The sequence below is a fragment of the Syngnathoides biaculeatus genome, chromosome 23 (genome assembly GCF_019802595.1).
Source record: "Syngnathoides biaculeatus isolate LvHL_M chromosome 23, ASM1980259v1, whole genome shotgun sequence".
Taxonomy (NCBI): Eukaryota; Metazoa; Chordata; class Actinopteri; order Syngnathiformes; family Syngnathidae; genus Syngnathoides; species Syngnathoides biaculeatus.
The window spans coordinates 6,407,757-6,435,416 of NC_084662.1; the positions used below are offsets into that span (position 1 = coordinate 6,407,757).

A 27,660-nucleotide genomic window follows, 5' to 3' on the forward strand; every position below is an offset into this window, starting at 1 on the left:
GTCAAGATGCAGCCGGGTTCAAGAAAGCGCCGTGCAGATGTGCGCCCGCGTCCGTGACCTCACCAACTCGTACTCAGCCTTATCATCGACGTACCGTGTGTGAAAGCACATTTTTACGATTTACGATTTTAATTCCCGATGTGACGTCGGATCTTTCTCTGTAAGGCAACAGCAAAAGTCTCGTTAATTTGCAGTCAATGTTCTTTGAGTTGATGTGTCAGATATCTTTGGGTAAAATTCTCGTTTTGTTGATTTTGTGCTTTGAACCCTGATTTTGGGTGTGGGCTTGTTGTATGGTTCGTTTTGTGAACTAATATAATGCATACTTTTTAATTTAGAAAAAAATTGTAGACTGTATATTATTTTCAATGACCTGAATGAAACCGAGCAGCAACGTGACGTCACGTTCATTAACCCAATCAGTGCAGAGGTGTCACAGATTTGACCAATCGTGGACGAGTAAATAAGAGCGGGTAGAATGCGGAAGTGGAAGAAAGCAACGAAGCCACTTTGACAGGTCCATTCCTTTGCTAAGAAGTAAGATTCTGTGTTCGGGATATTATAAGTTCAACATTACCAACCTTGGACCATTTTTAATGTGAATGACAAGATGTTGCAGCTGTGCTCGGTCAAAGCAAAAGTAACGGAGCTGACTCACGATTCGCCACACCGCATTGACCAAGGTGCTTAAGTCCTGTTTCAATGGCGACAAATACTTCGGATAATACTGCTTGTGGTCATTTTCACAGACCTCTACTGTGGTCAACGACGCCGTGGAAAAATGTGAGCAAAATGCAGTCTGGCAAATACGCGATTTTCTTGCTGTGTTGGGAAGCCGACATGGTGGTCTTCAGCTATGCGAGTCGCGTACATGCTCCGAGCCATCGCCAGAGGGCGCCCTTGGACAAATTTCGGTTTTCCCAATGCAACATTAGAGAGCTTCAGGTTTTCTTGTATTTACACATATTTACATATTGTATAGAAGGATGTGAACGATCCTTTTTTTCGTGCCGTGAAGTGTTTTTTTTTTATCTCTTTAAAGGCAACAATGGCCAAGCAGGGTGTCTTTTGATTGGACCTTTTAACCAGTCGCTGTCTGAATGTTATTTTTGACGACCGCTATCGTCGTGAGAGTCAAGAGATAAGTTCTTGTAGGGATCGGCTTGGCGCCGGTGAGTCCCCCCCCCCTCCCCTGCTCCTCCTCCGGCCCATGCTGACTCCTTCTTCTTCCTGTACCCTGTTTGGTGCAAAGGATGATGGGGGTGTTTTTTAGGATGGGAGACGGGTTTATGTTGGCACCGATCCCGTGGCTCTGGGTCTCATTTGGCACCTCTCCAGCTGTCAAAATGTCACTCATTTACAAGACAGTCACCAAAATAACCAAATAATTACTGAAAACTCGCACATACAATTTGTGGTGTATCATTGGTCATATCTTGTCAAGCAGTGATCCTCAACTGGTGGTCGAGTCCCAAAAAGAGGATCATTGGACGGCAGCTAATAAAAATAAAAAAAAATTATTTTTGTGACAGTACAGAGACGTCCCAAGTTCCCACACGGAACATACTAGATAAGCGACAGGAAAAAGTTACTTGTGTGTTCCTTGACGTGTTCTAGTCACCAATTTACTCCGTAAACAATTACAGTGCGGCTCAGGTTCTCGCTAGCGGGCGTCCATGCTAGCCATATGCTTTTGACTGTATGCCAAACGCATTTGAAATGGCGATTTTTTTTTCAACAAATAAAATGCGTTGTTGTTCTTAAACTCCTTTAAAATTGGAAAAATGCTCTAGGAGCTTCTTTTTGCGTTCTTTTGAGACCTTCCGAGCATGGCTCTCAGGATTCGGCACGTACCGTTAGGTGGTTTCTGGAATTTCCAGAATTGAGCTACTCCTAACTCTGGCACCATGAAAACAACTGTCGAGTCACTGTCGAAACATCGAGGTAGAAATTGAGGGGGGGCGGGGGGGGGGGGGTGATCACTGTTAACACGCCCTGCAAAGGAGGCCAATTTTTCTGAGCATTTGCCCAGGTTGATGGCAAGAGAGGGTAAATGCTCCAATTTGGCCAGTTTGGGTGTACCGTGGTGAAGCTGGGCCTTCTTTTTGTTTGAATTTGAGTAGATGTTTTGCAAAACTGCTGCTGATATAAATTGCCGATATCGCCCTTAAAGATTACTTAGGAGAGGCCTTGAGAAGATCTGAAATGAATTTGGCCAGACGTCACACAGACATCCAGCTTAGACTACTGCCGCTGATAACGGCGAGTACGCCGCGGCAGCAGGAAGACGGCGAACCCAAACACCCGAGAACGCCCGCGTCACGCAAATGGTGATCGATGGTGGATGTGGGACGGCTTGTAATTCATTCTGACGTAAACGTGTGAAGCGAAAACGTGCGCAAGGCACTTTTTTGTTTATATGAACGCATAACTTGACAGGCTGCCGCGCGACAAGCCAATTAGGACAAGAAATATTTGAGAGGGAGCAGTTATGTGTCGAACTAATGTAAACACGTGATTCATCCCAAGAAGGGCCCCCTCTCAAAATCCTTAACAGCCATTTTCCATAAATCTAAACAACAACAACAAAAAAAAAAAGGGAAGTATATTTTGCGTTTACAGAGAGAAGTTTTTGTGGACATATTATGGGCACATCACAATTACGGATTTAGTCACCACTACCTCAAATTACAAGTTTCAGTTCCTTGACCAAGCGCCATTGCTTTATTTTGACTGTGCCCTTTTTCTCACACTCACGACAGACTTTCTCCTACCTGCTGCGACGCATCCTGTTGTGGATGCCGTTGTCCGAGCCGCTTATCCTCACAAGGGTCGCAGGAGGGCCAGCTAACATCGGGCGAAAGGCATACTGCGCCCTGAAACGGTTGCCAGTAAATCACATGGCACATATCGACACGCTGCCCCCACCAAAGTCAGACGTGAGTACCACCACACACCATCAGTAACTGGTCTTGCTGATACATAATCTGTTTGAGTGTGAGGTGCCTAAACATTTGTGTGACATCCGACGTGTTGGCCTTTTTTCTCTCTCATAACCGTCGCCTCATCTTTATCTTCGACGCAAAAGCTGTGCTGATCCCAAATCCAAAATGATGCGAGGCCGCCATCCACGGGGTTCTGTTAGTCGTTACAGCCGTTTGCAAACTTGCATTTCAAGCTGAGCGAGACCCTCTTTGTCTGCCCGTTGAAAAGCATACTTGACAGATGTATTTGTCGATGCAGTTATTGGTGTAACAACAACAACAACAAAAACTTTTTGGGGGAGAGCTGGAATGGATTGATAGCATTTTCATTCATTTCAAGATGAGCTTGGTCAAAGAATGAGTTAAACGTGCAAGCCAAGGATATTTTAATGTAGAATTCCACAAGGACATGTTTTTATCCAAGTTAACAGTCCTGCCACAGTTGCGCGATGGCGATTTGAATGAAAGAGCAACTCTTGGGTCACCGTAAGGTTAATTACTGCCTAATAACACGCACACACACTGACGGAGGAATGAAAGTGATGGAGATGGGGCTTTACAAAATGCCTCCCTACTGTATACCATCCAGTGTCACTCCACCCGCTGTCAACCCGTCCAGCCAGCAGAGGCACTGCGGCGTGTGACCTCTGACCCGGGAACTAAGCAGCTGGCAAAAGGTTGTCAATGTTGGGGTTTTAACTCTTAAAGCTGCACTGCGGATACTGAAGGAGACCAAAAACGTGCAGGGGAAAAAAAAGGAAAGCTGGACGCAAGCTGGATATGGACCTCGGGGGTTCCCCCCCCCCCCCCCTCCTCGGTCACGAGTGCGGTATGGGAGCAAACGGTGCACGGCTGTTTACTCGGCTTATCAGCGGTGTTGTAACAAGTAGACGAGCACGCTGACTGGACGCAACGCTAAGAGAGAAGCTGAGCTCAGGAAAATCCAAAATACAATTTGGAGGCAGATCGGTCCTAGATGACATTTCAATTATGATGCCAATTATTTCATAAAATGCACAAAGTGGATGTACAATCATTTCTTTTACCAATATAATTGATTTTAGAATGAGACAAATGTGTTTTAATTCACCAGTTTTAGGGAAAAAAATTGAAAAATTAATGCAACCATTATTAAAGAACTAATGTAAATGTTCAGCAGGCCTTATCTAAAAAAATAAAAATAAAAAATGGCTCCTTTCTAATAATTGACCATTCCCGCTCTTTAACGCTCCTCTGATCTCATCTGCCATAAAAAAAGAGGCTGGTTGAGTACAGTAATAATCTGTTTTAGGACCCCCCCCCGCCCCCGACCCGACAAACAGCAACTGATAAATAACAGCCATAAATTTCAGTAAGATTTATGAGCTCGTTTATGACAAGACAGGTTTTCATGCACGGTTGAGGTAACCGTCCTTCGCGTTGTTCAAGGTAACGTCAGCGTGCACTCTCAATGTGTGTTCTTTTCGATCCTCACCGAGTGTGTGTATATAATATATATATATATATATATATATATATATATATATATGTGTGTGTGTATATATATATATACGCATACACACACCCCGCCCCCGCCCCCCACCCTCAGACTCTGCTTTAGAGCAAGCCAGCGCCACATCAGTCCATCATCACAGATACGGCCAGCGACTAGATAGCGAGCCTGGCGGCACACAAGACATTTTGTCCACTCTGTCATGTTTACTTCTAATGATAAGCTTTGATGGATTCTCCGCCGAGTTGTAGACGCCACACACGCACTCGCCGCAGACGGACGGACAACAACAACAACGGTTGGCGTCCAGAAATTGTTGCGTTTCGCGTTGAAATCCAGGAAAACAGCCAATGTTTAGCATTCGGGGTGCGACGTTACAAAGCCAACTCCCCGCACGGGAACTTGAAAGCGAAGGTCAAAGTTTGGCTGGATGGAATCAAGACGGCAGAGCTGTGCAAAGAAGGGAGTCCGCGTGCTTAGTAGCAACAAGTGTCGGGGTCACGCGAAAAAGGAGAAAGGAAAAACATCAAATAGACGCCGCTGACGTCATCGCAACGAGGTTGCAATCCCAGCGTTCGACGCGCGACTTGACACGTTCCTCCAACGTTGTCGTCATCAAAACACAGAAGTCGCTTGTTGACATTCTTTGAAAATTAGGACTTTTTTCCCGTAGATTTTGAATTCAGTATTTAGCGTCAGATCATTTGGACGGAATTCGTGGAATATAAAATGTATTTTAGCTGATGAATTCTTGCAATTGTTGCTTCATTCTCTTGGTATTGAAATATTTCTGATCTATTGCGGCTGTTTTCTTGCAAAATTACAACTTTCTTCTTACGTTTCGACTTTCTTCTCATAACAAGATGAGTTTATTCTCTTATTACGACTTTATCTTTGTGCTAAATTAGGTCTTTTTTAAAAAAAATTGTAATATTTCAAATTCTTGTAGCAATTTCTTTATTCTCCTGGAGAGTTTTTTTTGATCTTGCAAATTTTTTTCCCCTCCTCATCAACTCTCAGCTTTATTGTTGATATTTTTTTTGTTTTGTGTGCGGGGGGTGGCTCGAGGGAATTTCTTTAGTTTTTGCGCTTCCACGCTAAACAAAACGAGCGTCTTTGACAAGTTTGTTGCCGCCAATGTTGCCTTTGCCAGACTGGCGGTTTTTGCAGCGGTCTGCTCAGTGTTTCCACACAGTGGGTTTACTTAATCCCGGCGTGGGGCCAGACCCGACTGGACCACCGCGATCGCTCTGGACCAATTAAAAAGACTAATGAGGTCCGGTCAACAAAAAGTGCAATCAAGAAATATAAGCGTAACGACAACGTGGCTCGCAACAAAAATGAACTTGACACCCCTGTATGTGGCGTGTTCATGTGGGGAAACAACATGGATCCGATGAAACGGAATAATGCCTTGTTCTTCATGGGATACTGCTGTCATATTTGACTTGTACCTGTTGATGGCGCTCAAACGGGTTCTTCTTTCTGCCTCGTCATGGTGAAGTTCCTCGCATTCAAGGCCGCCGTTTCGGCCTTTGAGGCAGGGAGAGAGAGAGCGAGCGAGCCAGCGCAAAAACAACCTTCTCCCTTTTTTGGGGGTGGGGGGGGGGGCGATTCTTACGCTAGGTCTCACCCCCCCCCCCCTCTGCCGTCCGTCTCTCAAGGCCACCCTTTTGTTCCTCCCACTTGCTCGACCCAGCGGAGGTCAGAGAAAGAGAAAGGGAGCAAGTCAACACACACAGCAATGTAGGACCGAGCGCAAGCGTTACAAATCTTCTCCGTCTTATCGGGGACAAGCCACTGATAAGTGTGTCTCCACTCCCCATCCGAGAGATCCATCTCCGAAAAAATCTGACACTCTCCGAGGGGGGGGGGGGGGGGGGAATGCGGAACCCAACATGGGCGCAAGCGACGGATGGGTGACTCGCTTCCCTGCCCGTCCGTCCTTGTGCTGTCGCTCGGAGCCCAAAGGAAACATCCGGGCCGGATCTGGTGGCGTCTGAAATGATATTGACGATGATAATTAGCAGGGTTTGGTGGAGACGGGGGCGTGGGAGTTGGCGGGATGGTGGGACGTGGGGGGGTCGGGGCGGGGGGGTGGGGTGGTGTTTGCTCTGTTTGGGAGTGCTGCACCTGCAACTAATGATGTGAAAGCGGCCAACTTGGTCCGCCGATGGCCTTTCGCTCCTCCTCTCAGGTCAAACCTGCACTCGATGACCCCGCCCCCCCCTCTCCCCCATCATCATCATCATCATCATCATCATCATAGTAATAATGTGACAGCGCTGTCGCTGTTCTGTCCGTTGCAATTCTGCCTTGACGGTCACAAAAAGTGGCCCTTGCGCTGCAATCCCTGTAAATTGCGCACGAAGGCTGACTTTTGCACGTTTGCATTTTGATTCACGTCTTGCGGGAGGTTTCCGACAGGCTTCAATTTATGATGTGCGAATTCCTTGAAACCCTGAAGTTGAGCGCTTCTCGTATACACTACTCAGTTGTTCTGTTTTTGAAATACTGCCATTTGAGATAGTCCAGAGTTCGGTAGCCGTATCTGACTCGAGCCAAGGTCGTACTTTACGTGAGAAAAAAATTCCCGGCGCACCACCAAACACAAATGTCAGAAAATTAGATGCAGTTTCCTAAAATGATGTTGGTTTGGCTTACATGTTTACTTCCTAACGTGATGCATTTGTGGGAATTCCAAAGACAGAGGCATTTTCTTGTATTTTTGTCTTGACGACGCGTCATCTTTTAGCCACCTTCATTTGTCCTCCTTTGTTGGTTTCGATCTGTTTGTCAGGCTTTTGACGACTAGTAGGTCGGACGGCCGTAACCTGCGCGTCCTCGCTGCACCCGCATGGGATGCGTGTCGGACCTGTCCGCATACGGTAGAGACCCAAAATCGAAGGTGAAAGTAGTCGTTGTCACCGCAGTGGGAATACGGGCAGAAAAAGTGAAGTTGGACCACTTTGTGTTCACAGCGCACAACTGAAATGAAGGGATTGTCGCCATCTTTTTTGGCCTCGTGGATGTGCAGGATTTGGGCCCGTTTGAGCAGCAAGCAGCACGTCAGTTTGGATAAATCCCCCATTGTGTTTTGCCAGTGCGCACGTGCGCGAGTGCACGCGGCGGCCGGGTCGGCGGTTCCCACAGCCCGCGCGGAGGCGGCCGCTGCCGCGCTATCAGCGTCCGTCTCCGGCCCCAGCACCGGCGGGCCCCCGTGACGTCAGCCCCGCGCTGATAACGGGGTCCGCTCGGGGCCGCGGCCAAAAAGGGGGCGGGCCTTGTGGATTTTCTGGGTGGCTTCGGAGGGCCGGGAGGGAATCGGGGTTACACTAACAGAGGCGGCGGCGGCGGCGGATAAGACCGTCACACAGATAAGAGAGCGGAGCCTCTTTTGTTTTTGCGCTGCTCCTCCTCGTCTGGTGGCATCTTCGCCGTCGTCCTCGGTGACGTTGTCGCTGTCTTTCTGCGAGGCTTTCCACTCACTCCGTCCATCGGCTTTGTCCTCCGCTGCCCCTCCTTTCTTTGTCCAAGCGGGACAATTGTCAGGGTTATCGGCTATTTGTGTTTTGACAGTCCCTGCGTGGCCGGAGCCACCTTTTCTCCCCGCGCTTCCTCGTTTCCGGGAAAAGGGGCGGGGCGAATTTGGGGCGAGGCCTGCGCCGCGGCCATCTTGACGCCTCCTCGCCCCTACCTGCTGAACTCTGCGTGACCCCCTCCCAGACGGCTAAACCAATTGTTGTGATGACGTCACCTCACCTTTACTTAACCTGAACGTTACCCCTCAGTTGCCCCCCAGCGTGCAAACAAAGCGCTTTCCCGTGTCCCCGCGGAAGCTCACGTTAGCGCACGGTGACGCAAGAACTGGGATGAGCGCGTCACGGGCTGTGGAAAGACACGTTTTAACACGGAAACGCAGCGTCTCCGTTCTGGGAAGTTCTTTTGAAAATGATGGCATTCGGGCTTCCAAAACAAAGAAAACTTTTCCATCTGATACCTGCATTGAACTATTTCGATGTGATGTGCTTCATTCCGATCTGGCATCCGGACGCGCACTCTCATTTCATCAAAATAGCAGTTTTACAAATGTGTGACACGCTTATTCATCAGTCCACATCATTTTGTCATGAGGAGACAATTTAGTTGAGCAGCCACGATTCTTTTTACACGTCTGAGAGCAAAAGTTTGATCAAGCTATAAAAAGTTCTACGTCGCAGACCAGCTGCGGTTGGAAACCGCCATCTTTTCAAGTATGTTAATCGACGACGTTAGCGCCCGTTGACGTTGAGCCGGAACACGTGCAAACGGCACGCAGGCCTCCACTCTTCCCATTCACCGTTTCTGTCGAGAAAATTGACTTCTGATGGATTTGCCAAAAGGAATATTCCCCCTCTGTGAATTCTACAAAAATTCTTTTCGGGTTGTATGGCATTTTGATTCAGTTTGGGATGCTCAAGCGATTCTAATCGGACCGCAAGGCTCCCCGGCGCTGCAATGTGGTGTATACGTACGCGTGTTCCATGTTTTTTCCTCAGGCCGTCGCTCGCGAGCGGACTTTGGCTCCCGCTTATCAGCACGAGGGGACCTGCCGGCCTTTCATGCTAAAATGACGGCTCGCAAAAACAGCTTGAAATACAACAAAGATCTCAGCGAGCATATCGAGCAAGTACTGTACACACACTATGTAAAAAAAAGAACAAAAAGTAAGTCAGTAAATACAATAAATGTTGCATTCTCAAATGTACGCAGATCTGACCCAAAACTGGTCTCGGGTTTTCTCGTAGTTGCAGCCAATGAGTGCATGCCCTCGTCTGCTTTTTCTTTTTTTTTTTTTTTTTTTTTTGGTTAAGTCAGCTCGTCCCAACCTTTTCTTCCTGGTCAAAGAAGAGAGCGCACCATTTCTTTTGGCAGGTTCCGTACTTGGAATATATTGTCAAAAACCGCGAGTCCCTCGAGAGCGTGCTTGGAAGAAAGTGTGGAAGAACTTGACTTGAACCCCGTGGAACACATTCCGATGCAGTACCTACTAGTGTCGGTAAAATGGTGCAACTTGGCGTCAGTGGCGTCCGGCGGCGCGCATGATTCCGTCCTCTTTGCACGCAATCGAGCGTCCGGCGCCACATGTTTGCGCCGCTCTTCAACCGGCGCGAACGGCCCGTCCGCTTTGACACTCGAGACTGTCACAAATGAAAAACTGCGACTGAGGAGTTAATTATTGCTCCAAAGCACACTTTTGCATGTGTGTGTGTGCCCCGGTTAGCGAAGCGAGAGAATTTGTCTCTCATCGGCGTGACCCCGTGACCTCAGCCGCTCAAACAGTGTTGATCCGAAAGACGGGCAGGCCCATCGGCCACAACATTAGGGAGACCTGCCGGATCCAATGAGATCCGAAACAAGATCGGTTCCGACTGGCGCTGTCAGAGAGGCTTACGTTTACTGTTATGCTCGTTTCATCTTTGTTTCATTTTTCCTCTCCCTTTTTCTCAGTTCATCGTCTCAATGAAGGTCTTTTTCCACTTTTAACCTACGCTGACAACAAGCTCTTAGTTGGTTCGCTTTGATGCGGGTAGAATTCAAGCATGAACCTATGAAAAAACGACTTAACTACCAAGACCATAAACAATTCAAAAAAAATGATTGACAACGTCGGTCACGCGGAAAGCTGACAACTATACACGAGCCCACACTGAGTTAATATTGATTAGCACTGTTTCATCGTTATCACCCCGGCGATGATTGGTCTAATCAGATCGGGCGAGCAAAACGGGTGAGATCATAAGAGAAGAGAAAAAGATGAAAAAAAAAAAAAAAAAAGATTTAAGCTGAAGCAGCAAATTGACACAAGACGTGTTGCCGTCTCCACGCGGCGATTGACGCGTCGTCGGCTTGCCGGCTTTTCCTGCGTCATCATGTGATGGCCACTTCCTGGAGCCAGGAGTCTAGCGTAGCCTCGCTGTGTCTGGGGAGGGGGGCAACAGGGGCCAAAGTAAGTCAGTGACCCCCCACATGATTGAGTCTCTGGGCCAGCCAAGACGGGGGGACAGCTTTTCCTGGTGCCTGCTTCGCATACTTTGTGACTTGCATTTCCTGCGCACTCAACAACATCGCCGCTACCTTGACCCGAAGGCAACGTCGTCGCTCCCAAAAACACAAATTAGCTGTCAACCCAGCCGCAAGCCCGTCAGGAACGTAAAGCTCATTTCCAGACGGAAAGACTTCTGATTTTACAAAAGCGATAGTTCTGACTTTTGATGCTCAGGGAGGTGCACGTTTAACGGGATGCCAGCACCGCCGCGTTGCACTTGCGGAATGATTAACGCCACCATGCGAAATTGCAAAATAACAGTTGGCAGTGTCAATGTGGATCAACCGCTTCAGTTTACAGTTCGCATTGTTTAAAAAAAAAAAAAAGGGGGGGGGGGAACGGTCATTAAGAAGCAGAGATTGCCAAGATGAAATGTTTGGATATTTCCACATCACTCCAGACGTGTTTTGCTGTCCAAGTTGGCCGGAACAAGTTTTGTTGTGAGCAACCAAACATACTGAGGGAATTGTGAAGTGGTCTTTGAAATCTGATTGGTTGAAGAAACAATCGCTTGCGCGCGTCTAATTTGTTTTTCATTTTTCAGTTGAATTTAGCCCTAAACAGGGATTTTTTTCTTTGACATGAATTTAAACGCTGCCAGTATAGGGAGGTAAGGTGGTTCTGATGGCGGCGGATTATTTAAATGAACGTTTTGTGCTTGGTGAAGGCATTCTTGTGGCGACTCTTTGGAGAGCCGCTTTCAAATTGTTGTCGCTTGTTTTGTTTTTTGTTTTGTTTTTTTCCTTCAGATTTCTTTCTGATGTTTCTACAGCGCGCTTGCCCTCGCACGCAGGAAAGGAGGAGAGCCGCGGTCGACGAGGATCTTTGCCGCCGTTGGCCGAGCCCCGGGAGAACAGTAAAACACACACAATGAACGCAGTCGCGCCGGAGCTGCTTTGGGCCACAGCTCGCACCCGGAGACTCACGGGCAGACTTGTAACCCCCACCAGGGCTCCGCCCCTTAAGGCACATACCTGTGCACGTACTCCGTTTCCGCAGCGTGTAATTTTTTTTGTGTGTGTTCATTTTATGCTTCCAATTATGTTCAAATGTTTTTCAGCTATTGCAGGTTAGTCTGGATCACATCCCGGACAATTGTTTTTATTTGGGTTTGTCCTCCCCAACCCCACATATAAAAACATTTTCTTTTTTCTTTTTTTCTTTAGACATTAAGACCAAGTTTTCTTAGCAAGTAAGCTTTATTGAATTGTTTTGATTTGGAACACAAGGTGTTTGGAGATTGCATTATCCATTTTAACATTCCAGTTAATCTGGTAACCACGACAACCGCGTCACCACATTTTCTAACTCTTTCCATGGTATTTCTCAAAGACTTGATGTATAGAACACGTTTATGGAAAAGGAGTGCCAATTATTATATTGGCCAATAAGCAAACATCATGACGTTGCAGGATCAAGACTAAATATGTACTTGGATTGTATTTGTAGACGCAATATTAAAATAGTTCAACTCGGATTGAGTCACACATGGCGACAATAGGATTGTGTGTGTGTGTGTGTGTGTGTGTGTGTGCGCGCGCGGTACCGGCTGCCATGTGCAACCACAAACTAGGACGTGCACAAAATCCTCCGCCTCTTATTTTCGTCAACTGTTCCTTGCTGCAGGTGGTCACGTGATTTGAGGGTCGCACTGAAAGTTTGGGACCACAAAAGGCTTCTGTGAATTGTGCATTCGTTTAATCAACCCCCGCCCCCGCAAAAATAAAAATAATAAAGAAAAAACATTTTGTTTGATAGGACCAGGAATCGTATTGACTTGTTGCATTCGGGCACGCCGACATCTTATTAGCCATCTTATCAGCGTGTTTCGTTACACATTAATAACAGTTCCGCATTTGCCAATATCGCCCCGTGTGCGCCGAACCGCACTCGGGCTGAAGTATAGCCGCCATCGATATAAAGACATTAGCCCAGGCAATTTATATAACATGGACACTCTTTCGATAATGCCATAAATATATATTTGAAATCTTTAGAGAAATGGACGACCCCCCAAGATGTCCGCATATTGTTTGCAGAACGCTTAAAAACACCAAGTATGAACTTGATGCTGATGCGCGTGCAGCTCAGAAATTCCACTTTGTTGCGGTGAAAAGATCATCTCTCTCTATATATATATGTATAAAAAAGAGGGGATATTATATGCGTGATAAGAATACTTCTTGTATTTGTTTGCGTAAAAATCATGGGGGAGGAAAAAAAATAAACGTGAAGTCGAAGTTTTTTTTTTTTTTTTTTTAAAGATGCAGGGAGAAAAATAACCTTCAATTTAGTATATATATATATATATATATATATTTACTTTGCTGTTATTTCGTGTTGGAAAATAGAGAAAAAAAAAATTGAAGATGGAAGCAATATCACCAAGACGGGGGAACAATAAATTGTTGCCTTGTTGCCGACTACTGAATCCTTATGCGGATCATGCAATTGGGTCATTTTGCCTTTGCAAATGGAACCAATTTGAAAGTTGGACAAACTCACGCAACGCGGTCGTTTCCTCCCTGGAAGACCCCAAAGTGAGCACAGTGCGAAGTTTGAGTGAGAGAGGGGCACAAATGCGAACGGAGGGACGTCTTTCACGCCTCCTCCTCTTTCCTCTCGTGCGCTGACGAGAGTTGTTGGGCGGACGGCGGCGGCTGCGGCTCCAGTTTTTGCGCGTCGACGACGTGATGTGCGCGCCTTGAATTCCATCGGGAAGCCTTTCGCCGATTGCCGCTGTCGAATTTGCGCCGCGCGCGCGACTCGGATGTGCAGCTTCCAGGGGAGGCGGAGGTCGTCATGTACCAGGGAATGATGAGCGCCAACCACCACGGGCACCCTTCGTACGAGGCCGGCGGCTTCCTCCACAACGCGGCCTCGGGCACCCCGCCTGTCTACGTGCCCAGCACCCGGGTGCAGGTCGCGCCGATGATCCCCGGGCTGTCCTACCTGCAGACGCCCGGCGCGTCGCAGACGAGCGCGCCGGCGTCCGGCCACGCCGCCTGGGCTCAGCCGGGGGTCGACCCCTCGTATAACCACTCCCCGGTGTCGCCGCGGTTCAGCTTCTCGGCCAGCCCGCCTCTGTCCTCCGGGGCCAAGGAGCAGGCGGCGGCGGCTGCGGCGGCCTCGTCCCCCTACGGGGGAGGCTCGCTCAGCATTTCGGCCAGCGGCCGAGAGCACTACGGCGCCCGGGGCCTCGGCGGCTCCTACCACAGCCCTTACCCGGCGTACGTGAGCGGCAATGCGGGCGGGACGTGGTCCGCGTCCCCCTTCGACAGCCCGGTCCTCCACGGCCTGCAGGCAGGCGCTCCCGCGAGCGCCGCGCGACACTCCAACATTGGTGAGGGCCACTTTTTTTTTTTTTTTTTTATTTTTAATTTTTAATTCGTCCGGCTCCAAATAGGCCAACGTCTTTGGACTGGGTGTGAACATTTCACAATTACACCTTGAAAATCGAATGGACTGATATTTGACCTTAAAGGATTTTTTTTTCCTTGGAACGAAAACATTTGAATGATTCCCAATGTGGAACAAGTGACAACAATTATGAGTTATTATTTTCATGTTTAATGACAGCAAAACGAAGTCCTTTACTTCCAGAAAGTCTCCCATCAATTTTAATTGATGTCTTCAAATTCGTTTTAACAGCACGCCAACTAAAACAGGTTGAATTCATATTTAAATTCTCCACAGGCCCAAAGCAATTGTAGGATCGCGTTGTCATTTATGAAAACGAAAGCATGCATTTATTTGTCGCAAGGGAACATTTTGAATTTAGCGACTTATTCCTAGCAAGTTGATTTTTTTTTTTTAGTACAATTTCTCCTATGTCAATAATTACAAAATGTTAAACGTACTTTATATTCTTTACACTTTCAAAAGACAGCAAAACGACAAAGTAAACGGAGAACATTAAAATATAAATTTTGATGGTGGAGTTGAAGTGGGGCAAAAGTCATACATTTTAAATGCAACATATTTAATTTTCTTGAGGCATTACTTGGAACTGAGTTGATCGTCTGGCATCATGTAAACAGATAAATACAACAAGTTTGACTACATGTAGAAAACATTCGGTGTTGTCCATAACGTGCAGTACAGTAGATGTGATATATCGATAATATCCCCGTTTTAAAAGGGGCGGGCCTGTTGTTTTTTTTTTTTTTAGAAGAGTGCAACTTTGGCCTATCTGTGATTTCATATCTCTTATGGGAATTGTCGCCATGAAATGACACCAATCTGGAAGAATGCGGACTCTGAATGTTCGCCTTAGAAAGTCGGTGTGCTGCGTTCAATAGATAAGACAATTGATCCAATCGGATCTGTGATCACTCACAAAATAGCCTCCGAAAATCACATCAACAAAAAGCTGATAAAATAAACAATTAAATGTGGAAGTGCTGTCACTAATTATGTCATCTAATTGCGAAAAGGACGTAAATGTCATTTGTTACATTAAACCAGGAGAAAACGTGTCATTAAACTCGTTGCTTTTGCAAATGTCCATGATTATAGTTTTGAAAAAATAGGTGCAAAACCTCAATTTCCCCCCCCCCCTTTTTTTTTTTTTTCTCATAACAATATCCCTGGTCTTTGTGCTCGTCTGCCTGCCTTGTCTCAAACGTGACATATTTTTTCCAAATAAGACCTCGAAGCGCCACCTTGTGGTGGAGTCTAATTTCGGAGTTTTTACTAAAAATGTGAGGTCAAACCTTTTGAATACGTTCGAACAATTTCATTTTGGTAATTTCTGACTTTTAAAAAATTGTTGTAGCCGTATTAAGCGGTCGTCTTATTATTCTGTGGTAGTCGTATTAAGCAATATTGTTTGTCATTAGGACATAATGCTATCATGTTTTGAAATTTACATTCCATCATATTTTGTTCTCAGTTTTTTTATATATATTATACTGTGGAGCCAATGTGCGGTGATATGTCTATGGATTTAAATTTATTCCAAATTAACGAGCAATGGAAATGTCATCAAAGGTAATTGGTGATATATGTTTGAGCGAGTAATTGAAACGGTGACACTATTATTGCATTTTCAAGGTGGTAACTTGAAATTGTAAGCAAGTAGCTTTCTTTCCCTGGATGTGACACAAATTCCACGTTGACTTTTGCCCTCGTGCTCAAGTGATGTTTTTAAAATGGCCGCCGCGATAAGGAGACACGTTGACATTTCTCCGTCACGCGTCGGTGCGACCAGCGACTGTGCGGCGAGCGGCGTCCATGTGTTGGCTACGTTAGCTTCCGCGGCTCAAGGTTAGCTTCCGCGACTCGTCTTTGTTTTGCTGTCGGCGTCGAGTGCGATCTCGCCGAATCGCGAGAAGAAATACACGATCGATAGCAGTCGTTGATTTGGGCCGGTTCAGTGTCCGATCTGCCCATTCCTGCAGATGGCTGGACGTCATGTTATCTGCGTGGGAACGATCCCCCCCACCCTAGAAAAAGCAATCGTGACTCCGAGTCTCGAAATGCGACGGAGCTTCCATTGCGTCTCTATTTCCAGCCGTGTGGTTATCAGCCAGATAAGGATGGGGGGGCTGCTCCGCCACTGCACATCCACCACACACACACACACACAAGCTAGGTTGAAGGTTCACACGCCTTTCTTCCTCTGGAACTTCATCTGTATTTACACACACAGGGTTAGGGTTAGGGTTAGACTTTCTTTTTTTTTTTTTTTTCGTCATTGTAGCCAAAATGTCAAGCAGAGTATGGCAAAGACAAAATCAACACAAAGAACCAAGATAAAGTCGTTCACTTGTCGCCACAGTACAAATTGAAAACAACAGTCTTAAAGAGCTGACGTGGCATCTGTAAAGCTGACGTTCAAGTGGTCACCTGCCTCCAACTTCAGAATGAGCCAATCGCATTCAAGCGCTTGTTAAACGGGAGTCAGCGCACACGTTGGGCCCGACTTTGGACCCAAACAAAAAAATCTTTTATGGAACCTGAGGCACGCCGGAAGGAATTATGAAGAATGGCAGGAAAAGCCAACTAGAACACCTGCACATATTTGGTGTTGATCGGAAGTGTGCTGACTCCCGTTTAACATTGGATCGAACATGATTGGTTCGTTTTGAGTACAGCCACATACATCCCCAATTTTAAGATTTTAATTTGAAGAAATGTCAGCTTTACAGATGCCACGTCAGCTCTTCAGGTGCGCATTGCGGTGTCGGTGTCCTCTTGAAACGTCGCTGCAGCTCTTGCGATTCCAATTCCGCTTGTTGATGGATTATGAAATCCTCTGCGTTTTTGCAGACCTGTTTGACGACTTCGCCGAGGGCCGAGAGTGCGTCAACTGCGGCGCCATGTCCACGCCGCTGTGGAGGCGGGACGGCACGGGCCACTACCTGTGCAACGCCTGCGGTCTCTACCACAAGATGAACGGCATCAACAGGCCCCTCATCAAGCCCCAGAGGCGACTGGTGGGTGGCTGACCAATTTCTTCTTTCCCACGCTCACGACAGTCGACAGTCGGAGAACTTGGATTGCGTTTGCGAGCAGCAACTGAAGTCGCTCGTCGCTCTTTGGGGAAAAATAGTTGTCAGGAGATGGAAAAGTGGCCACGTGCTTAAGTTTAACCAAGGCGGCAAGGTGGTCGACGAGTTAGCACATCCGCCTCACGTTTCTGAGCTTGCGGGTTCAAAACCCTGCCCCCGACTTTGTCCTGCGTGGTTTTTCTGCGGATGCTCCGCTTTCCTCCCACATTCCCAAAAAACGTGCGCAGCAGGTTGATTGAAGACTCGAAAAATTGCCCGTAGGTGTGAATGCGATTGCGAATGGTCGTTGCCCTGCGATTGGCCGGCGACCAGGCCGGGGCGTGCCCCGCCTCTCGCCCGAAAAAAAGCTGGGATGGGCTCCAGCACGCCCGGGTGAGGCGAAGCGGGACACAAAATGGATGGCAAGATACATCATAAACGGAACCATTTAGTGAGAAACGTCCACTAGTTTGGTGCTAACATGTATGAGATGCCATAGACGGGCTAACAAAAAAATGCGCAATGCAAAAAGCACCCAAAAATTGCGACTGAACAGAGCTGTAACACATCGAAGGCGATCTTACAAGATTGCTAACAACTCAAGGTAAAAACCAATCATGACTGGCGTTTAGTTGGGGACCTCATCCGCCTCCCGTCGGACCTCAGTGTAGCCTGGCGTGTTGTGGGCGCGTGGCGGTACTACTCCGACGGCGTGCAACTTGAGATTCAGACTCAAACTCCAAAAAAAAAAAAAGAAGAAGAAGAACTTGAACGTTTGCGATAAAGCCAAAGCACAAAAGATGAAATCCGCCGTGTTGCTGTTTTGCAGTCGGCCTCCAGGAGGGTGGGCCTGTCCTGCACCAACTGTCACACCACCACCACCACCCTGTGGCGGCGGAACGCCGAAGGCGAGCCCGTCTGCAACGCCTGCGGCCTCTACATGAAACTGCACGGGGTGAGGACCGCACGCAACCGGACAAAATGCCCGTTTATAGTTTTGCTCGCGGTCTGCCCAAAATAACAACTCCTGGTTCTGACAGGTCCCGCGGCCCCTCGCCATGAAAAAAGAGGGGATCCAGACCCGCAAGCGCAAACCCAAGAACCTGAACAAGAGCCAAACTGGTTAGTTTCAAATTATTAGTCACAGTCTTGGATATGTGAATCCGTCCAGACTGCGGACTTGTGCGTTTTGTGTAAGGGTCAGGGACCAGACCGGATCTTGGATAGACAAAAACCGCAGATAATAAACAGCCATTATAATTGCGTGGCGCGGTCATCTAGTTTCCGTACTGGCCGTAACTTTAATTTTGTGGCAAGTGCTTCCTAAACTAAGACACTGAAACTTTACAAGAAAGCAAAAGAAAAATTAGAAGACAATACAAAGAACAAAATATAAATAGTGTCGCTAGGAGTACGATCGCAGTTAAAAGGGATCTGGGGAAGTTGATTCAGTGTTCAAACCGAAATCAATACCGCCAAACGTGTGGTCACTACTTTCCCTGTTTCACTGATTGCGGGGGCGTTCTGGAATTTAACCCTCCCGTTAAACGCGAGATTATTTTCAAGATTGATGCTTGATACCGCCACAGAATCTCTTTGTGTACTTGGTAGTCGCCACCCCTCAAATGTATCGTCTCAAATTTGACTTCATTTTTTGTGCGCGACTTTTGGGAAAAAAAAAAAACGAGTCCTCGCGTCAGCCCGGCGCCGAACGTGTTCTTGTGCGTTCATTATCGTCGGGCGTGTCGCTCACCGCAGGGCCTCTGAGCAACGAGGGGACGCCCGTGACGACCGGCGGGCCCCCCCGTGGCCCCGCCTCCTCCTCTTCCTCTTCCTCCTGCTCCTCATCCTCCTCCTCGATGTCCGAGGAGGTCCGGCAGATCAAGACGGAACCGGAGACTCCCGGCTTGTACGCGCACAACGGCGCGCACGTGCAGGTATGCGCACGTGCAGAAATGATGGCGAAAATGAATTTTGTGACTCTGTTCTGTCCATTGCTGATCCTGCTCGGTAAGAAAAGTGCTTTGAAATTTACAATTCGAAGGATTTATCCGCTCTTCGCTCATTTACTCCATCCATGCATTTTCTGAGCCGCTTATCCTCACGAGGCACGTGGTTTTTGTCCTAGGCAGGTGTCCGAATACTTCGGTTTGAAGTCGGTGTAGTACTTACTGCACTTGGAAAGTTTTCACCCTAAATAAGAGTAATAGGCAGCTTCTTCCTCCACCAACAAAGACAAAAAAGAAATGATTTACTTTGTATCCCTATTATTATTACTATGACTGCATATTTCTATTGCTACTACTGTAAATATATCTGTATATTCATTTGCTGCATATTTCTTTTTTTTTTTTTAAGAGTTCAGATGACATGTCTGATTGGCGTAATCTGCAGCTGTCCTCACACTTTTACTTCATATACATTTCACAGAAAACACCCAAAAACTTGCCAGCAAGTTTCCATTGTTGTATTTGAGCAAAAGTTTGCCGCAGGTCTTCCAATATTTTGTCCGTTCAACGTAACTTCATTTCGTCATCCACGCCGCGTCACAATCAAGGAAAAACGATTTACATTTTGGCGGACATTCAGCAGTCCCAATACTTTTAATCATACAGTTATTTACAAAGTACATTTGGTTCAAGGTGTAGGTTAATCAAATCCAAATTCTGTTTTGGTCAACAATTATGCATTTCATTGAAAATGCTTTGTGAATTATAATTGGAAAAATGATTAATTAATGAAAGATAATGATTTCAGTAATCCTACACTGTACTTTCTTGTACAGTTTTGCCGAGATTTTGAAAAACGTCACCCATGGAGACGCTTCTTAGCATAAAAAATACAAACAAATAAACAATTTCACATTTTTGCTTTCCTTTTGCTGACAGCTCTCATCTCTGCCCGCCTACACGACGACTCAAGGCGGAGCCCTCGCCCTCAAGATGCCCCCCGGGGGCCACGGCGGCCCCTCGGGCTCCAAGGCCGAGCCGTGGAACAACCTCATCCTGGCTTAGACGTGGGGGCGGGTGGGGGCGTGGGGGGGGGGGGGTCAAACTGATGAGCAGGACAAAAAACAGTTTGCCATCAACGCAAGGCTGCGTTCAATGTGCGACACAACAGGTCAGAGGTCAATTTCCAGGTTAGTATTGACAAAGCTGCGCTCGCTCGCTCGCTCGCTCGCTGGGGCGACGTCGTCGTCGTCTTCTTTTCAGGTTCACAAAAATGTCAACAAAAGATTCTTTTCCATCCTTTTAAAGTGGTGGCAAAATGATGATGATTATTATTATTATTCCCAGATTTACGTCAAACCGTCATTTTTGGATCAAGAAGTGGCAAAACCAGACCAAACATTTTCCTTATTTTCTTTGTTATGAGCCCCAAAAGTTTCAATGTCTGAAATGATTTGTACCCTCTCTGAGGAAATCGATCGTCGCCATCCGGATATTGTTGATGATGAATACTTTTGATTCATACTTACTTTGTATTACTTGTCATTCACAGCCAAAGGATAACCATTGAATTGATCAATATTCTCACAATTTGGACAGGGTTTCAATACTTTTCATAGCAACTGTACGTGCCCAGATCCTGTTTGCGTATTTATTTCCAATGGCACAAGATAATTATCATTCAGTTATGTGAGCTCAACATTTCATTTAAGAGCTTGTGTATAATGACTGTACAGTATTTTGTGTGTGTGTGTGTAAATGTGCCATACTGTATAGCTGCATGTACTTAACCCCAAAGCGGCAACTTTTATTTACATGTATGCAAAGGCGCCCCACTCCACTGTAAGTGTCTCATATATAAAAATATATATAATTACACACACACACGCGCGTATGTATGTGTAAATACAGACACACACACACATACAGTTTATATGAGGATTTGGGCTATAGTGCCAAAAGCCAGCAGACATGTTGGGATGTACCAACTAACGTTATCTCACCTATAACAAGGTGCAGCCTCCCCTCTTAGCGCACGATGCCAAGTTGTCATTTGCGCTTGTGTAATAAAGGCGTTATTACACATCATTATCGACGTCGGATTTTAATCTCGCGCTCCACCTCTTCCAACTGCCGTCACAACAACAACCATGCGGCGTTGCCCTCGCGAGCGAGACGTGGCGCAAATAGAAAGCTTCCGTGACACCGGCCAGTATGTCCACAAAGCGTGGAACCGGGATCGGACCTGACTCAATGTTGCGTCCTTCCTCACTTTAACGTTCATTATTCCTTGGCATTGAGACACAATTTTCAGAGCAGAATGGATAGATGGGGGGGGGGGGAATCCATAAATGGGGAAATTCACAAAGAGCAAATTGCAAACGTGAGGCGACGTGTATGGTTGTGAGTTTTTTGTTGATTTTTGGAATGTAAATTGTGGATGTTGGCTCAAATGTTGGGGTACACTTATTTAATAAGCTCTCAGTAGAACACGTGGGGGGGGGGGGGGAGACAGTGGACCTATTTCGACGATTTGGATGCGTCAGATCCTGCTCGGTCAGCCATTCCCAACCAACTGGGAAACGATTCAATTTCACGTATTTGGTCTGAAAAAAAAAAATGCATTTACTACAAATAATGTTAATGTATCTTTGTTCAGTTATCTATCCGAGTGATGTTTTGTGACAAAACAAATAAATGCTCATTCATTGGCTGGCAGAATGTACATAATTCACCTGTGCAGTGTTCAATGAGACGTTACGGGACTGGCCGAAGAAAGTCGATGAAATGTATTTGGGATTTTACAACTCTGGGAGAAAATGTTATTCGATCATAAATGTGTTTGGAAATATCGGTGATTAGAATTAGAGTTAGATTTGGAACAGGGCTGCAAAAACTCATCATTTCTTCCTCAAACGTACACTCGTGATTGGCTCTCGGGTCACCTGCCACTCCGCTGTCGTCTCAAATGTGACATATTTTTCCAAATATGACCTGGAAAGGCCACTTTGTGCTGCAGTCTATTACATATTTTTTAATTTGTTTTTAAAGGTTTGTGTGGTTTTAATCTACTTTTTTTTAAAGAAGAAAGATCCCGTTGTTGCGTTTCTTAAAATTGAAGAGAAGCCCTAAGAAATGTAATCAAATGTAATAAATTATAATACTTTGAGAGCATAGTTGAAACCGTTACAACATTGTTATAGTTTCAACAGTTTTTTTTTTTTTGGCAACTACATAACTATTTTTATAAGGTCATCCTCCCAACACCGACCTTCTTGATCTACTTGTTGCATTTTCATTTGGTTGAGTGCTTTATTATTATTATTATTTTCTTGCCAAGTGAAGTTTGGCAAAGGAAACTCGTTGACAACTTTTTTTTTTTTGGGGGGGGGGGGCGTTCCTCTTCCAAATGGACCAATCACATCAATGCGTTCACTTTTCTGGATTTTTGCTTGATGCGTTGCCAGGCAGGATTACACCTGAGAGGTTGGAAGAATAAAGAGCCAATGAAAAGCCAAAGCGCGGTGACGAAACAATGGGCGGGACATCACACCAGCGGCTCGGCTCGCTCATTGGCCGCTTTCCGCTGAGCCCATGCGACGCCGGCCAATCGGAGGCCCTGATTCGATCTGGCCTCAGCCGGGAATTTAACGCCGACCTCCTCTTATAGCTGCGTTGCTCTTCTTTCTTTTTGTCTCTCTCCATCTTGTCGTGGATGGCGAGCGTCCACGCGCATCTTGCCCGTTAAAGAGTCGTCATGGAGGTCCTGCAGTCTTTGGGCCACCCGGAGGAGATCTACAACCTGCTGAAGTTCAAAATGGGAGGCTGCCGAGCCGTCATGCCCAAATTGGATTACGTGAGTGGAAACGGATCAACGCGTCACGTTCGTGCTAAGGGACGCAAGCAGGATCTTTACTCGGTGCGCGAGCCCGGTCGATATGCTGCGGAACCGTTTTTGCTCACTCGTCCCCGCGCTTTTGACCTCAATGTTTAATACGAATATAGTTGTTCGCCATCATTTCAGCGGCTTCCCTGCGGAGGTTCCACAGGTGTGCGCTTCAACTCGGCCGCCGCTAGATGTCGCCACAAAACACGCCAACGTCTGCCAATTCCTCTAAAAGTGCTTTTTGACGAACATCTCGGAGGCAGTGAACCACTGTACTTTTAACGTTGCGCATTATGGCGGTACTTGAAGAGGTTGAGTATTTTACCCCCCCCCCCCCACACACACACACACACACAGACGTTTAGCTGGGATGGCCTCCAAGCACCCCAGCGCCCCTTGTGGGTAAAAGCGGCTCGGAAAATGAGCGGATGGCACTCTTGCGTAAGAAGTTCGAGAAGCCGCTGCACGATGTTTGTGGTTTTCTGGCGACGTTGCCACATTCAATATGGCGGCGCCGTCAACCCGGAAGAGGAGGGGCTCCGTTCCCGCCCCCCCCCTCCCCTCCGAGGCGGGTTCCGGGCGCAGCAGCGGCAGCTCTCTCGTCCGTTCGTCCGTCCGTCCGCCCGCTCGGGCTCCCCCCCCCCACCCCCACCCCCCCACGGAGCTCGCATGGCCGCCGCGGCGTGCTGCAAGTGTCCCGTGTCGCTGGCCGCGTTCAAGCGCTCCTTGTCGGTGGCCGCCGGTCCCCGCTCGCTGCTGTCGGGCCGCAGGCCGTGCGTCGCTCGGCCGTCGGGCGGCGCGAGGACGACGGCGGCAACGGCGGCTGGCTTCGATCGTTCCACGGCTTCGTGTTGTGTGTCGTGCCAGGAGTCCATGAGCCACAGCCTGCGGACGTGCTACGTGTACCTGAACCAGACCAGCAGGAGCTTCGCGGCCGTCATTCAGGCCCTGGACGGCGAGCTTAGGTGAGTCGAGCGGACGCAAACAAACAAACATGGCCTCCCCGATGGGGTCGGAGGGGGGCGGGTCCCCCGTGGTCCGCACTTTGAATCCAACACGGAAGAAGCAGAAAATCCATTTTTTGGAACATCAGTGTGACTAGTTGCACTCTCTGTAATCCAGTTTTACCAAAGCCGAACGACAGCTTCGGTGGTACCTCTACTTCCGAACGGCTCTAGTAACGAAGAATTGAGGTTATGAAACGCCTCATCGAAAAAATATTTTCTCTAGTTAGGAAGGAAAATTCATGATAGGAAAGACAAAAATAGGCACTGGATTCGCACCCCCAAAATTTCACCAAATAAACATTCTGGATCTTGGTTTGTGTGGCCCAATAGAGCTGCTCTCTGATTGGCCATCACGGTAGCATCCTCCTGGCATCCCATTGGCTAGGAGGGATGTGCATCTTTACCCGTGATGCTTTTCCTTTCCCACGGACGCTGGAGCGTCACCAAATTACACGCTAGCGCAGATTGATAAAGTCCAACTTTTTCGTGAGTTTTTGTCCGTTTGCAAATGTTTTCATCTTTTTTCACCATCGTCCCGAGAAACTTTAGTGGAATTAAGTTGCGCGCGTGCGTCCATCCTTACGTACGTTTGCTCTCAGCTGTCAAACGTTTGCCCCCCCCCCCCTCCCCACCCCCCACGATGCCTTTCGCTTGTCACTCCCCCTTCTCTTCGCATACTTGCCATACGCCAAATGTAAATGAACATCATTTTTATTATTGTTTACATTATGTACTTTGAATGCATATTTTTGGCAGGGGGCTTGGAACCGATCAGGCTATTTACATGTAAAAAGTGCTTCCACTTCCGGAACAAAATCATTTCGTAAGTAGAGGTACGACTGTATGTGGAGTATTGTTCTGCCAAATATCCATATTTCATGTCAATGAACTATATCTGTATCTATATTTTGCCCCGGGAATGAAATGAAAGCGAATCTTCACAGGCAGGTCAAGTTTTCGGCACCTGAATTGCGTCTAGCTTGCGATAAGCTCCTTAGCGCCTGAGCGTTCTGATCGGGATGTGCGCCGGCTCTCAACCTGTGCTCTGCTGTTTTTTTTGTAGACACGCCGTGTGCATTTTCTACTTGGTGCTGCGCGCGCTGGACACGGTGGAGGACGACATGAGCATCCCGCTGGACAGGAAGGTCCCCATGCTGCACCAGTTCCACACGTACCTGTACCAGGACGCCTGGAGTTTCGGCGAGAGCCGCGAGAAGGACCGGCAGGTTCTGGAGGACTTCCCCACGGTTGGTTGGCTTTTGAATTATAATTTTTTGTTTTTGGCATCAATATTTGGCTGAAGACTCCGACGCCGATCCGCAGATATCTTTGGAATTCCGAAATCTGGCTCAAGAGTACCGGGAGGTCATCACGGACATCTGCCGCCGGATGGGAGTCGGAATGGCCGAATTCCTGGAGAAGAAAGTCGGATCCATGAAGGAGTGGGACAAGGTGAAGCGCGTCCACGCGGAGATTATTATGATTATTATTTTTTTAATGCGGCCGTTCGCCTTTGAAGAGGATTGCCGAGAGCGATGTAGTACTCTGTCGTCGTCAAGACTTTTCTCGGCATTGGCGGATTTTTCTTTTGTCGCGGCTAAAAGGTCGCGACATGAGACGAGTCAATCCGTCCCCGCCACATGAAAACCTGAAGCGTGTTGCTTTTAAGCATTGCTCCAAAGACTTGATTTGTTTGAGTCATTCCAAGTCGTCATCAAAACGTTTTCCGGTGGCGCGCGCGGTTCCGAAGACGCAGGGCGTTTGTTTTCACCGCTATCGGGCAAAGTATCTGCCACGGTTGTTTGTCAACCCTCCGTTGCAGTATTGCCACTACGTGGCGGGGCTGGTCGGCGTGGGCCTGTCCCGCCTGTTCTCGGCGTCGCGGCTGGAGGACCCCGAGGTGGGCTGGGACGCGGACTTGGCCAACTCCATGGGCCTGTTCCTCCAGAAGACCAACATCATCCGAGACTATCTGGAGGACACGAAGGAGGGACGTGCCTTCTGGCCGCAAGAGGTGAGAACGCGCGTGTGCTTGCCGTTTTTGTTTTGGTAACGACAAACAAAAGAACTGCTTGAAGACGGCTTCCGTTGCGCACGTCTGGTCCTCCCGCAAGGCGTGGAGTCAGTTCGCGGGCCGTCTGGAGGACTTGGCGCAGCCCGAGAAGCTGGAATCGGCGCTGTCGTGCCTCAACCTCCTGGTCACGGACACGTTGCGCCACGTGCCGGACGTCATCGCCTACCTGGCCCGCCTCCGCAACCAGAGCGTCTTCAATTTCTGCGCCATCCCACAGGTGAGGCCACGCCCTCACCTCACCCTCACCTCACCCTCGCCTAACCCGACCGACCGACCGATCTTCGCCACTGGAACAGGTGATGGCGATCGCCACGCTGTGCTCGTGCTACAACAACCCGCTGGTGTTCCAGGGCGTGGTGAAGATCCGCAAGGGCCAGGCCGTCACGCTCATGATGGAGGCCACCAACTTGCCGGCCGTGCAGAACATCATCGGCCGCTACGGCCAAGAGGTGCCCGCCGGTTCTGACTCGCGTTGGCGGGCGTGCGTTTAGAACGACAAAGATTCAAGAAATGGGATAAAACTACTCGAGTACAGTTACCACGTATCTACGTGGACTGGCTTTGTTGCCGCCACTCATTTCAAACGTTTAACCGTCGGCGGTTTCCCCTTCCAGATTGCGCGCAAGGTCTCGCCGGGCGACCCCTCGCGGGCCGAGACCCTGCGCGTCCTGGCGCTGATCCGGGAGAAGTCTCGGCCGTCCGGCCCGCCGGTCAGGAGCCACCACCTGTCGCCCGTCTACCTGTCGGCCGCCATGCTGCTGGCCGCCGTCAGCTGGCAGTACCTCAGCGCCACGGCGGCGCAGGGTGCCGCCGACGTGCAGGGACGCTAAACCAAAGGACTCGGCTTCGCTTCTCCGCTGGATGGACACGCAGCGAATAAGCGCGAGCAGCGGGAGGCGTGGAAGGCCGTTGGAGCGTCGACACTATTTTGATATCCAGTTGAGCGCCGCAACGGAACCGGCGTGCATCCAAACTTGCCGCCCGGTCTGTACACTGAATGCGACGCCTCAAAACGTTTTTTTTTTTTTTTTCTTCTTCTGTATTCGCACGAGGGTGTGCGGGTGCGAGCAGCCGCCTGTAATTTGCATTCATCTGCAGCGCTGAGGCTTTTGCACTGGTTTGTTCTTTGACCTCCACCAGTAAAACAACTAACGTGTGCCTGACATTTTCATCGGTGGGCGTCTCCACCCCGCAAACAACGAGGCGCTCTAAAGCAGCGGGGCAAAGCGCGTCACTAGTTGCCGTTTTAGCCACAGTCGAAAAAGTACTGATCAAAATCAGTTTAATGCTCCACTTCCCACAATTCACGACTGCACAGTTCCAGCAATTATCGTCAATCGTGTTTAGAGAAACAAACGACGCTTTACACGGTTCTCAGGATATGACGCAAGTGGCACGAGTTCCGGAAAAAAAACCAGACTGGTGCGCCGAATGGTCTCCGTCGCCTCATTTTTTGAGGCCACCTTCTTACGTGTTAGTTGCTCTTGCGCCATCTGGCGGTTGAAAATATGCCTGGTGAAAGGTGAAACGTTTGAGCGCTCCCCAAAACTCGCTCGGTGCGATTCCACGCCTTGCACAACGGAATTCTTGGGAGCTCTGGGGAAAGAAAAAAAAAAAAAAATAAAAAATCCACCCCCTGACGGCATTTTTATCGACGTCGATGTGGATCCGAACGGAACGCACGGG

General features: G+C 48.1%; 2 protein-coding genes and 1 long non-coding RNA gene across 4 annotated transcripts; all 3 read left to right on the forward strand.

Moving 5' to 3' along the window:
* Nucleotides 1-467: 467 nt before the first annotated feature.
* On the forward strand, nt 468-12,056 carry LOC133496997 (uncharacterized). The gene is made up of 3 exons (XR_009793909.1): nt 468-783; nt 2,763-2,939; nt 11,337-12,056. It is a non-coding gene; the product is annotated as an uncharacterized LOC133496997 (long non-coding RNA).
* Nucleotides 12,057-12,967: 911 nt separating this feature from the next.
* On the forward strand, nt 12,968-20,089 carry gata4 (GATA binding protein 4). Its single transcript, XM_061811714.1, has 6 exons — nt 12,968-13,907; nt 16,838-17,004; nt 17,888-18,013; nt 18,099-18,180; nt 18,817-18,995; nt 19,947-20,089. The coding sequence occupies exons 1-6, from the start codon at nt 13,367-13,369 to the stop codon at nt 20,070-20,072; spliced, it is 1,221 nt and encodes a 406-aa protein (XP_061667698.1). The 5' UTR covers nt 12,968-13,366; the 3' UTR covers nt 20,073-20,089.
* A 2,555-nt stretch (nt 20,090-22,644) lies between these two features.
* On the forward strand, nt 22,645-27,139 carry fdft1 (farnesyl-diphosphate farnesyltransferase 1). 2 transcript variants are annotated; one of them, XM_061811711.1, is made up of 8 exons: nt 22,645-22,863; nt 23,761-23,858; nt 24,964-25,147; nt 25,224-25,352; nt 25,723-25,914; nt 26,015-26,191; nt 26,271-26,423; nt 26,589-27,139. In XM_061811711.1, the coding sequence occupies exons 1-8, from the start codon at nt 22,765-22,767 to the stop codon at nt 26,802-26,804; spliced, it is 1,248 nt and encodes a 415-aa protein (XP_061667695.1). In that variant the 5' UTR covers nt 22,645-22,764; the 3' UTR covers nt 26,805-27,139. The 2 variants fall into 2 exon arrangements, with proteins under 2 accessions (XP_061667695.1, XP_061667694.1); XM_061811710.1 differs by lacking the exon at nt 22,645-22,863 and having other exon boundaries at nt 23,546-23,858.
* The last annotated feature ends 521 nt before the right edge of the window (nt 27,140-27,660 follow it).

Coding starts and splice junctions, on each gene's coding strand:
- gata4 (XM_061811714.1), top strand. CDS start 13,367: ATGTACCAGGGAATGATGAGCGCCAACCACCACGGGCACCCTTCGTAC. Junction 17,005..17,887: donor TCAAGCCCCAGAGGCGACTG/GTGGGTGGCTGA, acceptor GCTGTTTTGCAG/TCGGCCTCCAGGAGGGTGGG. Junction 18,181..18,816: donor CCTGAACAAGAGCCAAACTG/GTTAGTTTCAAA, acceptor CGCTCACCGCAG/GGCCTCTGAGCAACGAGGGG.
- fdft1 (XM_061811710.1), top strand. CDS start 23,563: ATGGCCGCCGCGGCGTGCTGCAAGTGTCCCGTGTCGCTGGCCGCGTTC. Junction 26,192..26,270: donor ATTTCTGCGCCATCCCACAG/GTGAGGCCACGC, acceptor CCACTGGAACAG/GTGATGGCGATCGCCACGCT. Junction 26,424..26,588: donor TCGGCCGCTACGGCCAAGAG/GTGCCCGCCGGT, acceptor TTCCCCTTCCAG/ATTGCGCGCAAGGTCTCGCC.